Source organism: Meleagris gallopavo, chromosome 8 (assembly GCF_905368555.1).
Source record: "Meleagris gallopavo chromosome 8, MGAL_WU_HG_1.1, whole genome shotgun sequence".
Classification (NCBI taxonomy): Eukaryota; Metazoa; Chordata; class Aves; order Galliformes; family Phasianidae; genus Meleagris; species Meleagris gallopavo.
This window is the reverse complement of record NC_139411.1, coordinates 25,951,832-25,967,303: the sequence shown is the minus strand read 5'-3', so window position 1 is coordinate 25,967,303 and position 15,472 is coordinate 25,951,832. Positions and strand designations below refer to the sequence as shown.

General features: G+C 36.4%; 1 protein-coding gene across 8 annotated transcripts in view; it reads left to right on the top strand.

Moving 5' to 3' along the window:
* Nucleotides 1-14,195, top strand: part of GPAM (glycerol-3-phosphate acyltransferase, mitochondrial) — a 30,630-nt gene extending 16,435 nt beyond the window's left edge. For 7 of the 8 annotated variants that reach the window (XM_085229256.1, XM_003208170.4, XM_010714764.3 and 4 more), the window contains 10 exons: nucleotides 425-510; nucleotides 1,481-1,596; nucleotides 2,455-2,525; nucleotides 3,629-3,893; nucleotides 4,396-4,538; nucleotides 5,837-5,914; nucleotides 8,755-8,895; nucleotides 9,563-9,752; nucleotides 9,866-9,924; nucleotides 10,893-14,195. In XM_085229256.1, the coding sequence (XP_085085382.1) occupies nucleotides 425-510; nucleotides 1,481-1,596; nucleotides 2,455-2,525; nucleotides 3,629-3,893; nucleotides 4,396-4,538; nucleotides 5,837-5,914; nucleotides 8,755-8,895; nucleotides 9,563-9,752; nucleotides 9,866-9,924; nucleotides 10,893-11,009 (1,266 nt within the window). In that variant the 3' untranslated portion in view covers nucleotides 11,010-14,195. The remainder of the gene's footprint in view (nucleotides 1-424; nucleotides 511-1,480; nucleotides 1,597-2,454; nucleotides 2,526-3,628; nucleotides 3,894-4,395; nucleotides 4,539-5,836; nucleotides 5,915-8,754; nucleotides 8,896-9,562; nucleotides 9,753-9,865; nucleotides 9,925-10,892) is intronic. The other variant, XM_010714765.3, reaches the window with a different exon arrangement.
* The last annotated feature ends 1,277 nt before the right edge of the window (nucleotides 14,196-15,472 follow it).

Sequence of the window (15,472 nt, the reverse complement as noted above, 5' to 3'; positions counted from 1 at the left end):
TTTAAAGGAAGTAGTGTGAAGCAGTAATTGTAATCTGTGTGTTGATTCTAAATGGGTATTAGACTTCGCTCTCATTCATGCTAATGAAGGCAGTTCTCATTAATTTAATCATGGAGAAGCTAGTCTCAAAGGACTTGTTCCCAGCAAGATTCTGACAGTGATTATGCATTGTTTTTGTTACAGTGTTTTTCACCAAGTGTGGATTCCTTGCTCTAGGAAGTTTTCCATTTCATTAAAAGTGAGCAAACTCATGCAAGCTTGTCACTTTTGTAACCTTATTACTGCTCTTTTAGTGTGAGCTGTTTTTAATCACAGTTGCAGTTTTGAATGATTGCCTTTTTCATATTAATCATGTTATCAGTTAAATACAGAAGTGAAGTTAGGTGGAAAAAAGTACAAAAAATATTAATCCTTTTCTTAACAGGAATATGTGAACAGCCAAAGTCAAAAACCTGTGCCTGCTCCTCTTTCTCTTGAACAAGCTTTGTTACCAGCTATACTTCCATCGAGGTAGACAGTCTTTTGGTTGCTGGGCAGAGGGAGGGCATGTTGGGCTTGTTTTTTTTCTTTGTTAGTTTTTTGCATTCCTTTGTCTTTTTAGAATTCTCCAATACGTTTCAAGTGGTGCTTGAACTTCCCAAGGATAATTTAATTGTGTGTAGGCAAACAAAAATCTTAGATGTTTATTACTGTGCATTTTGTTCTAAGAGTTACATTCTTTCTGGTGATTTTTTTTTTTCTAAATAAGTTCCAGGAGGCATTTTTTTCTTTTTTAAACTGTAGTGACCTCTGATGGTTTAATTTTAAAATTTAAGGAATAATTTGAAGGAAAAAAATGACACAGTGAAAAAGGAAGAGTATGTTATTAAAACCCACGAATATTTCAGATGGATTTTGGTATGTATCCAAACCAAATAACTCTTCCTAATGAGGTCTTGAGAATATCCTTTGCTCAAACAGATGACTCATTCAGAAATGCAAAACTTTTCTTGTAGGAAAAGTTTTTCTTGCATTTGTTATAAAAATGTACATTTTTGTGAAGGCCTTTCCTTGCCTCATACAAACCCACGTGGTCCTGGTGGAGACAACATGTTTTATTTATCTTGAGAAGGTTGTAGGTCCATACAAAAGACCATTTCTGGTTTATAGAGTGGCTGAGTTGAAAACTGCCTTCTAGGCTTAATCTACTTCTGTTCCATATTCATTAAAAAGAGCTGTGGAGTACAGTGATGTAGTGGCAATATGAATAGCCATAGGAAAAGCCAAGTGTTCTACGTAGCTCTTTTTCATTAGATGGTCTTTTATCTTGGATTGTTGCTCAATGGGAAAAGCTGGTAGATATTCAGTGTTTTGTGGAGCTTGTTAGGCATAACATTTTAGTGCCGTTACCAAAACACATCATGTATTTTTTGCACTGTAATTCAGTTAATGTATCTTAAAAAAATCGATGTCATAATGCAAATTTTTGTTTTGTATTCAGACCTAATGATACTGTGGATGAAGGTACTGAGGCTTCACTGCCTAACTCCAGGGATATAACCAGTGAGCCCTACAGAAGGGAGCTGATAGCCAACTTGGCTGAGCATATTTTATTCAGTAAGTGCTTCAGTATCACTATAAGCTACCCATTTTGTTTTGCTTATTGCATGAACTAACTTGCTGTTTGATAATGCAAATTCCTGGCATTCAGGCAATCATTTCCTGACTTCAGATGCTTTCTTGACAGCTTTCACTCCTTTGCCTTCCTCCTTCCCTCTGCAGTTTTTGATAAATTGGCTTTCTGGTCGAGTACAAACTTTCTATCTGTTTATGCTGATAACTTGTGTATTCGTTGCACCAGTGTACTGAACTTGATGTACTTTGAATGTTAGAATTAATTGTTGTTGACATATTGATTTCTTATCACACCACAGAAAAAGCTATGATAGTATCTTGCAGGTGTAATTTGTGTTACATGCTCTCTGTCTGCATGGACCAGTGTTGCCAAGCTTATAGGCTATGTGGCATGTGTTTCAGTTAGTATGTCTGTGATTTGTGGTCTTGAGATGTATACAAAACAGTACTTTTAGCTTAGTAAATGCTTGAGCTTTACTCAGGCTTCCTAGTTCAAATTATTGTAGTTTGATTACATTAATATTTTACATGCCTACAACACTTCAGAATTGTGCCTGGTCATTATGGTACTTCTGTAGGGTTAATGTATTGCTAGAAGGAGCTGAAGTAGTAAGAGCTGAGATAGAGTAGTGTCAAAGCATTTTTGAAATTCTACAGCTCATACTCTTTTATTATTAAAGCACTCTTCGTATTTTATTCAGAAGGTACAGTTCTATGCCAGTATTACTGTTGCTGTGTTTTTTTTTTTTTAAAGTAGTGGCTAATTTTTCACTTCTAAAGGTGTTCTGAACTTCTCATTCTATTGAAGTCCCACAGTCACTTTGTCTTGTTTACCTCTAGCTGCTAACAAGTCCTGTGCTGTGATGTCTACCCACATTGTTGCCTGTTTGCTGCTGTACAGACATAGGCAGGTAAGGCTTCTGTGCTGCTTAAACGCCCTAACAGCACTTTGCAGTTGTTGATTGAAAGCATAGATTGCATTCTACTATAGCTTGCTACTAAGAAGAGAAGACACGTGTATTTAAAGTGGATTTCATGTATGCTAATGTTTTGATTAGTAGTAAATGCTTGGAGATCATAATAAATATCCATGTGAAAATAGATTTTTAAATCCAAAATTTAATTATACTTTTTTTTTTGAAGACTACACGAGCTTGGTTCAATTCTATTAAAATCTCATTTTTGAGCCCTGACATTTGAAAGCATTTATCATTGAATAGGGTAGCAACTCTTCAGTTAATTTTCAAATGAGTTCTGCTATTCCTTGGTACCTGAATATTTTACCATGTTGGCAGGATGATTCTAATGTTTAACTGCAACTTTTTGCATGGGGCTTGGAAGATGTTTTTCTCCTACAAGTGTGTTATACATTTTGTCTGAAATTCCTTTGCCTCTAATTTGAAGTTTTTACTGCACATGAATTGAGATCACATTGAAGAATATCGATCAGATGTGTAATTTTCTCAGTCAAAGGAATCACTACTCCCATCAGTCCAGTCTTTCCAATTTCCTACAATGAAGGGATGAAAGAAACACTGTATTATGTGGTCTGAATCTACACTGCAAAAAAAAACAACAAAAAACCGTCACACCAAGCAAATGCTTAAGGAAAAGCTCTTCCTCATGTCTCTAACCACTTGAAAAAAAAAATTCTTTTACTTACAGTATTTCCAGATAATTGATATTTCCTTTTGTGGTAGAGGTAATGGAAGTATGACAACTCTTAACACATCCTCTTAAAGAACAACTTACGTTCCTGTTGGTTGTGAAATGGACTAAGAATCAAACAGAAAATCTTGCATTCTCAAATAGTTTTGTGGCTGGAATTGTAATTCAGAAACCGTGCTCCATTTCAGCAAAATCTGTGAAAACAAGGATTTATAATATAACTGGTGGATTTTGGATTATTGAAAATCGGTGTCTCTTTATGTGTTTTCTACATATATGTGATTTACAATAAACTCTTGTGCAAAAAGAACATTATTTTATTTTGTGATTCTGTTTTTATTTCTAGGGAACTGATCTTTCCAGGTTGGTTGAAGACTTCTTCTCCATGAAGGAAGAAGTCTTAGCCCGTGACTTCGATTTGGGATTTTCAGGGAACTCAGATGATGTTGTCATGCATGCCATCCACTTGTTGGGGAACTGTGTAAATATCACAAACACTAGTCGAAACAACGAGTTCTTCATCACTCCCAGCACGACGATCCCTGCTGTCTTTGAACTCAATTTCTACAGCAATGGAATTCTTCACGTATTCATTAAGGAGGCAGTCATTGGTACGAGCTGGGGTTTACTATGGAAAGACTTTCCTGTGACCTGTGAATTCAAAGTATCTGCACAACCCCCCCAGTTTTTTGTACTGTTTACTAAAGCTTATTTCTTCTCTCTTTGCGTAACCCTTTGTTTATTCTAAGAAAGACAATATTAAAATTAGATTGGTTTTTGTGTGGAGTGTTTTAACTCCTTTTTCCCATTTTCCTTTATCTTTCTTGGAAGTATTCATGTATTGGTCACTACCTTAGGCAAGGCACTGACAGAGTTTTGAGCCAACGTGGCAGAACTTTTGCCTTTGTTTAGCAATATTTTAATGAAATTTTGTTTCAACTAGAGATAAATTGAACACAAAAGCTGTAGTGGCAATTTCTGTCCTTGTTTTTCAATTCCATATGTGATACTGGACTGCTTATAGGCATAAAAATAGACATAAAGAAAGTTTTTAGGTTTCCTTTGTTGTAAAACTCTTTGTGAAAGCTCTGCTAATGTTTGTTTCTGCTCTAGCCTGCAGCCTTCGTGCAGTTCAGAGTAAGAGGTTCAGAAATGGTACCAATGGTGCTTCTCCCAGTTTGATTAGTCAAGAGCACCTTGTCCGAAAAGCTGCCAGCTTGTGCTACTTGCTTTCTAATGAATTTACTGTATCTTTGGTAAGTAACTAAGTCTTCATTTATCAAATTTTTATTGCTTTTTTATGCTTTTATTGCTTTAAAGAGAATGAATGGTTTCTTTAATTGTCTTGATTCTGGTATGTTCACTAGTGATAAAGTAAGAAGTTGAAGAGCATTTGAAAAAATAATGTGTTTCCACTTGTTTCAAGGAAATACATTTGAATGAGTGTAGTTGCATCAGAATAGTTCATCCAGAAGATGCATGATCTAAGATAACATGAATTAACTTGCCTCTTTCTTGTTGCTGGATGGTTTCTTTAGCAGGATAGGACACAGTCACATGTAGGGGTACATACTGGGTGCATACCTTCTGTTCATGCAGCTGCTGAGTGAGTGAAAAACAGCACAAACCTGCAGCATTTCTACAATGCTGCCATCAGACTTTTTCATGAGAAAGAAGATCTCTGTAGCTTCCCATAACTGCAGGTTGGACTTCTAAGTGCCTTCTAGCAGCTTTTGTCTTGCCTAGGTCGTGAGACCATCACAGTTTTTATCTGCACTTCCCCAAAGCCATTTAAATATTTTCATTTAAACAGGTCTAAGTCTTTGAGAGTACCAAACTCATATGAGTTTGCATGCATGATTGAAACAACACTGGAAACTAAGACTCCAGATTGTAAAGATAATTTTAATTTACATAGTTGTGCAAGAGTCCCATGGTGCCACACCTAATACTTAGTGACAATTTTAAACACGGCTTAGCTTTGTTTTTTTTTTTGTTTTATTCCAGAATGTTGGATGTTGAAAGATGCTCTGTACAGCATTGAATATTGTAGGTGTATGGTTTTTTCCCATATCTCTAAGCAGGTTGCTTAGAGATTCTAGAAATTCTTGAATTAGCTCTCAAATTTGCATCCATATTTTTTTTTAACTTCTGCTTTTTAAGTGAAACATAAGGCAAGCTCTTGTGGTTGGTAGAGTTTTTCAGTAATTTCATTGCTCTGGAGTTTGTGTTTTTCCTTTTTTTTTTTTTTTTTAACTTAAATAGTTCCTATTTAATACTTGATTCATTTTTTTCCTACTAGTGTAGTAGTGTTTCTTTTCTGAAAACATGGACAAATTTTAAATATCTCCTTTCACTGTAATATTTTATGTTTGTCTGACTACATGGAAAGGGAAATGCATTGGGTGGTAGAAGAATGACTTGTTTAAAAGGAGTAATGCTGCTGTATCTAGAAAAAGCACACAGAACAAGGAACTGCTGTTTTTATAATGGATTTAATGGATGTGATATTTAATTATAGTTTATTTAGTGCATTTCCTTTTCTGTTTTGCAGCCTTGTCAGTTGATATATCAAGTTTGCCATGAAGCAGTGGAAAAGCTGATACAATATGGTATTCTTCTGGTGGCTGAGGTAAGGTGATAGAGATACTGATTGTGCTGTTTCTTGTACATGACTAACTGTAGGTAGTTTGTTAGTTGTTGGTCTTGTTCTAAATATATGTTGTTACTTAAGATGCATAACAAATTAACAAGTCCAGGCCTCATGCTACTTGATTTTTGCATTTGTAAGCATCAGGTATTTGGTTATGGTCAAATTTTGAGGCTACAGATGTGTGTAATGTCACTGTACCTACTGAAGGTGACATACTGCCCTGTGAAATGGGGATTTTTTTTATTTTTTAGCCCTTTGGATTTCTAGTACAGGTTTGCAGAAGTTTAATTTCTATTCTTCGGGAGCCTGTAGAACAGATCTTTTTGTTGTGAAGTTTCAGTGGTGTATTGGAGTTGCTGCCTGGTGTTTGAGGCAGGTGATGTTAAGAAACACAGGGACCAGGAGCCAGCTGACTCACCATGTCTTTGCTTCTTAGACGTGGCAAACAGACCTTGGAGTCCAGGAACAAGTGGCAAAAAGTCAAAGAGCATCTGGAGTGGTGTAGGAGTGTAGCATATTTGGCTGCTTTCTTTTTTGCAGCCCTCCATTTTCAAAGGAGGTTTAGGCTACTTTTAGTATACTTGCTTAGGGCCTTTACTCTGCTCTAATATCTTTTGATATGTGTTTCCTTTTTTATTACGTCTGGGTAATAATATCTGGGACTATCAAGGAACTAACTTTCTCCTCCTCTGTTGTCACTACTGAGTGCTTTTTATCTTAAGTGTGATGTGTTGTCATGGCATTAGTGTGCAATCGTTATTAAATAAATCCGAAAATTAATGCTGCTCTGAGGATTAGGAAGAAACCTGCATGTTCAGTGCCTGGGGGCAGGTCAAGAGAACAGGTGTGAATAGCAGTAGGTAAACACTTCTGTGTCCTCAAGCATTTAACCTGTCTGAGCTTTCTCTGAGTTTCTGTTGCTGCGTCTGGTACTTAGATGCTTATAGCTGGGATATAGATGACATAAGTGGTATAGAAATACACACCTGTGTTATATGACACACAACAATAATGCCACACTGAATACTTAAAAAGTTGATGTTCCATTGCTGAATTTCTTAAACCTAGAGATGCTCTATACCTACTTAATTCTGTTAAAAACATTAAGAATGTCCATGATCTGTGCAAACACTGTAAGCAACGATTGTTTCATGAATTGGGACAGCTTGGAAATGTTTGTGGATTTTTACAGTCTGTTCTCTAAAAGGGGTAGCTAATTTCTATAACTTCTGATGTTTTAAGTTTACCACTGACTTTAACACATCAGTAAATTTCCTGTTCAATTGAGCTTAATTGATCCGGGCTTTTTATTTCTTTAATTGTTTTTCTGTGATCCTTGTGTTTGCTTTTAAAAATGAGGAACAATCCCAACACATAGTACTCTCTTTTGTATTTTCTTAAACTTATTTTCTGGCCTCTGCTTCTTTTAGAATATAACATTTGGAATAATGTCAGGCTTCTGTGGCAAAAAAAATAAGTACTTCTTTTTTGTCATGGCATTATAACAGTAATAAGGTGTCTACTATTCATTTGTTTTTAATCTTGCATGATTTGTATTTCTAAGCAGAATGATTGTATGGAGGGTCTTTTCTCATTGACTAAGCATTGCTGACCTTTGCAAATCCTTCTGTTCAGCTACTTTGAGGAAAGTGAACAATGAGTGATGGACACTGATGTTTCCCTTGTTTTTCAAAGTGTATTTTCACTATCTCTAAAATTCATTTATAAAGATGCATTGTCAAAATTGACTGTTGCATCAGATATTGATCAGACAGGTGGAGTATTTCTGTTGCACCTTTAATTATTGTGTGCCTGAACTTGTGACATACTTGCATTATTTCACAATAGAACTAAATTACTGTTCAGGTAGATTGACATCTATTGTTTTTGCTTGTGCTTATTGTCTTGAAAGATTATTATTTATTTTTTTTTTAACTTGCCATGGAACTTTAGAGCGCTTTACAATTTTCCAAAGCACTTCATTAGTTAAAGATTTTACTGAAATTAATGTTGTTCCTTAACAGAAGAGAAGCAAACGGTGAATATTGTGAAGAAAAAGGAGTTTAGGTTGATAAATTTCACCATGGTAATATTGCCATCACGCACTTGTCCCAAAAGCCTGAAATACGTGCTTACCTAAGATACCTGCCTGGGTCTTAGATGAGTGTAAATCCATGCCCTGCTCTGAAAGTGGATTACTGGTGGGGTATTTGTAGGCTAAACTGGGATGCTGCTTGTCAGGGTGATTAGCAGAACGGAGTTACTGCGTCACAACAGGTAGAAGGGGCTTAGTGTCTCAATCAAGATTTAAACACTTTGTGTCTTTTCTGATTGAAACTGGCTCATTATTTTCCAGTCTGTATCTCACGTGTGGATGAGTACTAAAGAGGCAGAAAGCTAACAGTTAAAAAATATCAAGTTGGGGCATTCTGTGTTAACTGAGATTTCAGATATTGTAATGCAGTGAAACACAGTTAACTAATATGTCCTTAAAGTAATAGTAGCTCAAAGGTGAGCAGCGTCCACATACAGACAGCATCTCAACTTTCTATCCTAATGCAATTGTAAACATTTTCTTGGCAACAGGTGCTGCAAGGCTGCAACTACACTACAGCAGAGATTTTCTCTTCGATTTGATAGGCAAACTGCAGAAAAAAAATATTTTCTTCTGCTTATATGAACCCTGTCTGTTATTAAATCTTGGCTGTTTTCATTAAATAATGATTAATGATAGGACTGATTTGGCTGGATGAGATTATACAATAAACTTATTTTATTTATTTACATTGCCTCTTTATCATCTCATCTTCATATTTAAGCAGGATGATCAGGAGGATGTTAGTCCCAGTCTTACAGAGCAGCAGTGGAATAAAAAACTCCCTGAACCATTAACTTGGAGAAGTGATGAAGAAGATGAAGATAGTGATTTTGGAGAAGAGCAAAGAGATTGCTACCTGAAGGTAATGTTATCCCAAGACTAGTAACATTGAGGTCTGTTACCAGAAATACAAACTGCTTCACTAGTTCAGGAGAGATAATGATACAACCTTTCCCTTTTTTCTGGTTCCAATGTTAGTTTGTTGCATTTTGTTGCAGTTGGTAAAATACATTTGTTTTTCCTCCCCATGGGAAATACAGCTGAAGAAACATCAAATACTCCAATAGGGCAGTGGAAAGGCAATGGTAGTGTCGTGAAACCTCCTGGAGGATTGAGTATCTTGGTTTCTAACTGTTTTATTCTTACTTCATGGACAGATCATGTTGATTTTAGACTTCAACTGGTTTTCTCAGAGAACTGATACAAACCTATTTAGGATATCTTGTTTGGAAAATTTGGAAACATACTTCCATCTTTAGGAATACGTGGCAACGCTTCTGTTGGCTGCAGAACAGTATAACGTCTTCAGTTTTATCTTGGGAAAATAGCTATTACATCACTAATATTCTGGAGGAGGAAAAAATAGCATTGTTTCATTATACCTAATTTGCCCCCCATGGAAAAATACTTTTTGCTATGCTTCCACATTGCACTGTCTTGTGCACTGTGATGTTTTGCCATGTACTATGGTGTGGGTTGTTTCTCATTTCTGCTGGTCTCTCTTTTAAGTTCTTATTTCCCTTTCTTAGGTGAGTCAGTCTCAAGAGCACCAGCAGTACATCACTTTCCTGCAGAGGCTCCTGGGACCTTTACTGGAGGCATATAGCTCTGCTGTCATCTTCGTACACAATTTTAGTGGTCCTGTTTCAGAGTCTGAATACCTTCAAAAGTTACACAGGCATTTAATAAGCAGGACAGAGAAGAATGTTGCTGTGTATGGTATGTCAAACAGCTTGTCTTTGGAACTGTGTTTGATTCTTTCTCATCTTCTGGCATCAGGATAGCCCAAATACAATTCCAATTTGTTTATATCTGTGTTTTCTTTCTTGCAGCTGAGAGTGCTACATACAGTCATGTGAAAAATGCAGTGAAAGTCTTTAAGGAAATTGGGGTAAGTGTTCTGTGATCAGAGTTGAAGATTCCTCATTTCATTTTAATAAGGAGCACGATTCTGGCAACGCATAAAATCTCTGCAACATTGGTTTGAAATCTGTGAATTTATCTGTGCAAACATATTGTGTATTCTGAGCATTTTGCTTTTCTTAAAGCTCAGGGCCATAGGAAAAGAGTACATGGTACAGAACAGAACACTTCTTGCACCTGAGAAAACTTGTCTAGGTGATGGCCAGGGAACCAGTCGTTTTTATTCCCAGCTAGTGTTGTTCTCTGTTCTGCTCCGTGTCCTTGATGCACAATCAATGGTAGGAGGCAGAGAACTCTGCTCTGCTTAATGACAGCTAATTTTGAAGGACTATTCAAATCTCCCAGAAGTATTAGTTCATCCCAGCGCTGATTGATGTTCCATGAGCACCATTGTAATGGACATCTAAGGCCCACCACGAGGATACAGGTGTTCTTTATTTTTGAAGTAAAGGAGCAGTTTTTTGCACTTTCCCACTCAAATTTCAAATTTTAGACTGCTTATAGAGAATTTGCAAATGAAAAGTTTCTTTCACCAAAATGGCATGACATCCTGGATACCAAGGCATTTAGGATTGTAATTTGAAAAGCACCAGTATTTGGGCTAAGTATTGCTAGACAGACATTTTGGTCTTTAAATAAGCTAACAATAGTTAGCATATAGGGTAACTTATGGTAAAAGTGTATCATCTTAATTCTGGTCTATTCTGCTGTCAGGAAAATGGAACTAGGTGGCATCTGCTCAGCACTGCATCTGACTTCTTGTTTTCAAGTGCATGCTTTTTTAATGTAGGTGCTTTTTGAGTGCCTCTTTAGTCCCTTGCTGTTGATGGAGTTGGATGTTTACTACACGCTTTACTTTTTTCTTAGTTTCTTTTTCTTAAGAAATGTGATTACTTGAATGTGATAATAATTATTTGTATTCGTGCTGTGTTTCAGGTTTTCAGTCAGACAAATCAAAAGAAAGACACTATTTTGGAGCTTAGCACTACGTTCCTACCTCAGCGCAACAGGCAAAAACTACTGGAATTCATCATGAGCTTCATGGTATTATAGAACACATACAGCACCTTTGTCCAGGGACATGAAGGCAGGTTTTGAGACTGTATCAAATCCTGGGGACATTTGCTACCCTTCAGAAATTTAAGGTGCCACTGTCTGGGTAAGGCCTTCTCTGACTTGAACTACTGGAAGACAAGTGCCTTCTTATGTATGCATCTATGGGTTTCTTACAGTTCCAATCCTGTTCTGATACTCAGATGACACTTTGGATACAAGTGATAAAACATCTTGCAAAAAATTAGAGCAATGATTAAAATTAGATTTAGAATGGAGAGTGAAGTTTTATCGATGTTACGTTTTAAATAAATCCACTTTTAAAAATGGTAACAGATGCACAAATACAAATGTTTGTGATCTGTAGCTAACCCTGAGATCTTGAGTTTAGTGGCAACACAGCTTATAGCAGAAAAAGTAACTTTCATTCAAATCCAGTTTTATTGTTTTAAAAAAAAGTTATCTAAAATCTTGTTTAGGCAGGATATATACTTCATGGATAAAGCCATAGTTTTGCATCAGTGCTAACATAAATGCCAACATTCTAATGTGAATAACAGTTACAAACATCCGAGAATAATGAGCATGTAGCAGATGATTGTCAGAAATGTCAGCAGGCACACCTTGCACTATTTGAGCCGTGCAGTGCAGTGGCAAACTGCACTGATCACTGCTGTCATGAAGAATGTCAGAGTAGCATTTTTGTTTTTATGGTGGCGTCTGTCCTTCAGGCAGATGAAAGTCAGGAGCCAGTTTTCTAACTGTGAATATCTTGTAAAATCTTAGATTATTATTTAATTGAGAAAAGCTATAAAGATTTTATTTTTAATTAGTGAAGAGTCAGATCTTTTTTTTTTTAAAGTGGAGTAAAAACTTGATTTGGTGAAATAATTTTTTAAGTTTGACCCTAAAAATTTCATCAATAACTTCAACAATTGTTTGGAAAACAGTGGTTCATATTCTGTAGCTGAGCAGACCTAAGTTAGTGTTAAGAAGTAGCCTTTAGAAACACAGAAATATCATAAGCAGTGTCCTTCAGTCTCTGTTTTTACTGACTTACAGAAAAGAAATTCAGAGAGAGATCTGAATAATTGAAAGCTGATGAGTAATTCTGTCCCATGAAACAGGACTTTAGTCTTGCAGTTTGGTCGTTTTGCATGGAGGACTTGCACTGTAGATTTCTCTTCATGTGAGAAGAGTTTAAATTGAAAGCTGTAGTCCTGTTTTCTCAGTACAGCTGATCTAGCTGAAGCAATAACTTGGTGGTACATGAAACTGGCTTGCTTATGAAATGTGTTTTCCTCACGTAGATTGCTTTCTATATGAGGGAAATCAATACTTTCATTACTGCATTGTTTCACTTGATTCTCATGTCATGGCCTTGTGAGCAGAAAATCTCCGAGTTTTTCATGTCAATCTCTGTTGCTTAACATAAATATGGAAAAGCATACTTGAATCCCAGCATTTGCACTGTTATGCCAGCACAAAACTGACGCACACATCTTGAGTTTGTGGCCAAGGAGCTTGCATTTGTACTGCACATTTATCAACGAGAATATTTCTGTAAATTTTTTATTAAATGCTATTAATATTTGAAATCTATGGTTTATAGTTTGTTAGCATTATACAGTTAGCACTGTGAGACACGTGTTCTGTCACTAAACCAGGTGCTGTACAACACTTAAAGAATTTCTGAACCAAAGCTACATTAATGTGAATAGAAACTGACTGTAGAATTGCTTTTGTTTTTATGCATTCCTGCTGTCTCAGCAGGATAGTGACTGGAAGGCACATCATTTCTTTTGTGAAGTCTGCTAGCTTTTTAGAGAAGTTTCAGCTCATTCTAGCTATTGTTCACAGTCTGTTAACCCAATGAATGCTCATACAGTGTTGTTGCTGATGGCTTCCATTTAGTCTTTTAAAAGACTAGGTGCTTCTAAATAACAAGGTCTCCTAGGTTACTACACTTCAGTACATGTGAAGTGTATTAACAGTGAAGATTGTAAATAAAATTTTTTACATATGAAGCAATATGAAGCAAACAAAACTTGAGTCATTTTGTTAAGATTGTTCTGCCAACTGATGTGTTAATTGCATTAACCCCAGGAGCACTGAGGTCACTGGAGTGTTCTGGCTAGGTGCTGCAACTAAACCTAACTTATGGTTTACCTTAAAAAGAAAAAAAGGAAGAAAAAAAAAAAGAGAAAATCTGATTAACAAAAGTCAGTGAGTGGATAGAGTACTATGCATGTGAATACACATTAATGAATGCCTTTAGTATGCAGAGGCAGGATACACCTCTAAGACTGGTTTTGTATGAAAAAGCTGCACGTGAAAAATCATGTACTAGGAGTCATCTGCCACTGGAAGCCTTTGCTTTCTGCAGCAAGTGTGTATATGTGCAAGCATGTAATTATGACACACAACAACTATGCTTTTCCCTGGAAATAAAGCACAGAATAAAAATTGTCTGTCTGTAACAGTCAAAAACAACAACCACTACTTTTGCACTGTTATTTACACCTTCAGTATCTTCTGACTTTATTTACCTCTCATGTTTCCTTTGCTGATATAATACCAGGTTGAGTTAACCTTGGTGAAGTTAATCAGTAAAGAAGAAATGATAGACTCTGAATTAGTACAAATGTGTTTTAAGACTCTCCTCTTAACAAAGACTTACACAAGCACCATCATTCTATGGGCATGTTAATCAGGTATGCAGGTCTTTTGGGGTCAGGGTCTTGCATAATATGTGAAATGTAATCTTTCCACGTGTATCCTATAGGTCTTATATTTTAGAGCAATGGAAGTACAGAATTCCATTTCCATGCTGCCACAGCCCCCCAGGGATCGTGAGCTTATTGACATGTTACTCACAGTGACCTGTAAGGCATACCTGCCTTCTCTTTGACAGCATAGGGCTTTTTTCACATATCTTTGGTTAGGAAGCATATACACACACTTGCCTTTACCTGGTCCCTGCTCTGCAAAGAAGTACTCAGAATCACGATTTTAAAGAACATTGAGCTGGAGGGGTTTTAAGATACTGTTGCTGTTTTGTTTCTGTGCTTATAAGCCTGGTACTGCTTCCCCTGTGAATGTTACCACGTTTTACTTGTTGTCTATTGTAGAAGCACAGAGGTGTTCTGGAGTCATTTTAATAAATTAAACTGTTTGCTAATATGACATTTAGTAAGTATTTCTGGTGTGTCTTTTTTCCTTTATTTTTTTTATAACCTGCTAAAATAATTGTTTTGATAACTTTATCCTATTGCAGGGACTGAAATTAAACTATGAAAAGCTTTCATTAGAGTGCACATGGAAGCTTGAGACTGAGAGGAATCTCTACCAGAGTATTTACTAGAGCGGAAGCATTTAAAAAACTGGCTGAGGTGACATCCTGATTTCTGACTCACTTTATATTTGATCACAAAGCAGAGCTGCCATTTAGCTGCCTTTTCCCCATGTTCTGGAGGATCCTTGTGTGGTTTCCTTCTTTTTTAACGATTCTAAGAGTTCCTTTTGCCTTGCAGGAAGGGTTGGGCTATTTGTAAGTCTGATTCTACTGATTCTCCCTTCATCCAGTGAGTTCAAGCTGACCTGGAGAGCAATAGGTCCCTTTCAGCAACTCTGACAGCATCTAGCAAATGTGAATCAATTGGAGTTGGGCTTTAATATAATAAAACCTGCATAGATGATCATTACTTAAATCAAGGAGGAGGAATGCTGTTTCACCTTTCAGAAAAGAAGTTGTAATCAAGTGATTCTTTCAGAGGCCTCTAGCAATGTTCACATGCAAGCAAAGTTCAATTAGTTGACAACTCGGGGCTGAGGTAGGAAACACAAATTCAATTATAGTGAATAGCTTGAATAAAACCCAATTTTTATTGGTGATGACCTTATGTGTTATTCTTTGTGTAAATGTCTTCCTATTTCTCAGTCTTCTAAAATCCCAAATGTCAGATAAAACATTTATCTCCTGTTTTTGCTTAATTCAGTTTTCTTCTAATAAAAGCTTGTCAGGCTTATTTAGAAGGATCACTTGAATTGAGCTCTCTGCTTTGTTCTCTCCTATGGTACACCAAGTTTTCAGCTGCCTTGTGTTTTCAAGGTAAGATCTGCTTTGGTCTGAATTGCTACTTGAAACATTTTGTTCTAAATCTTTCACAGATTTTCATTACACTTTGCATTTGTTACACGGGCAGCATCATCACAAAGACCATAAAGCCTGAAGAGACTTCTAGACTTTGTGTCATAACAATTGACAGTACTAGAAACAGAAGCTAATAAATTAATTGTTGTATAGATATTAGTTGTATGTATACAGTGCAAAACTTCAACAAAAAATGCATGGAATAGTGTCTATGAATAATGTGCATAGCGAAGCACTGAAACAGGTGGCCTGGGGAAGCTGATGTATGTGGAGTTTGTGGCCTCTGTCCCTGTTGTGCTGTGATGGAGGT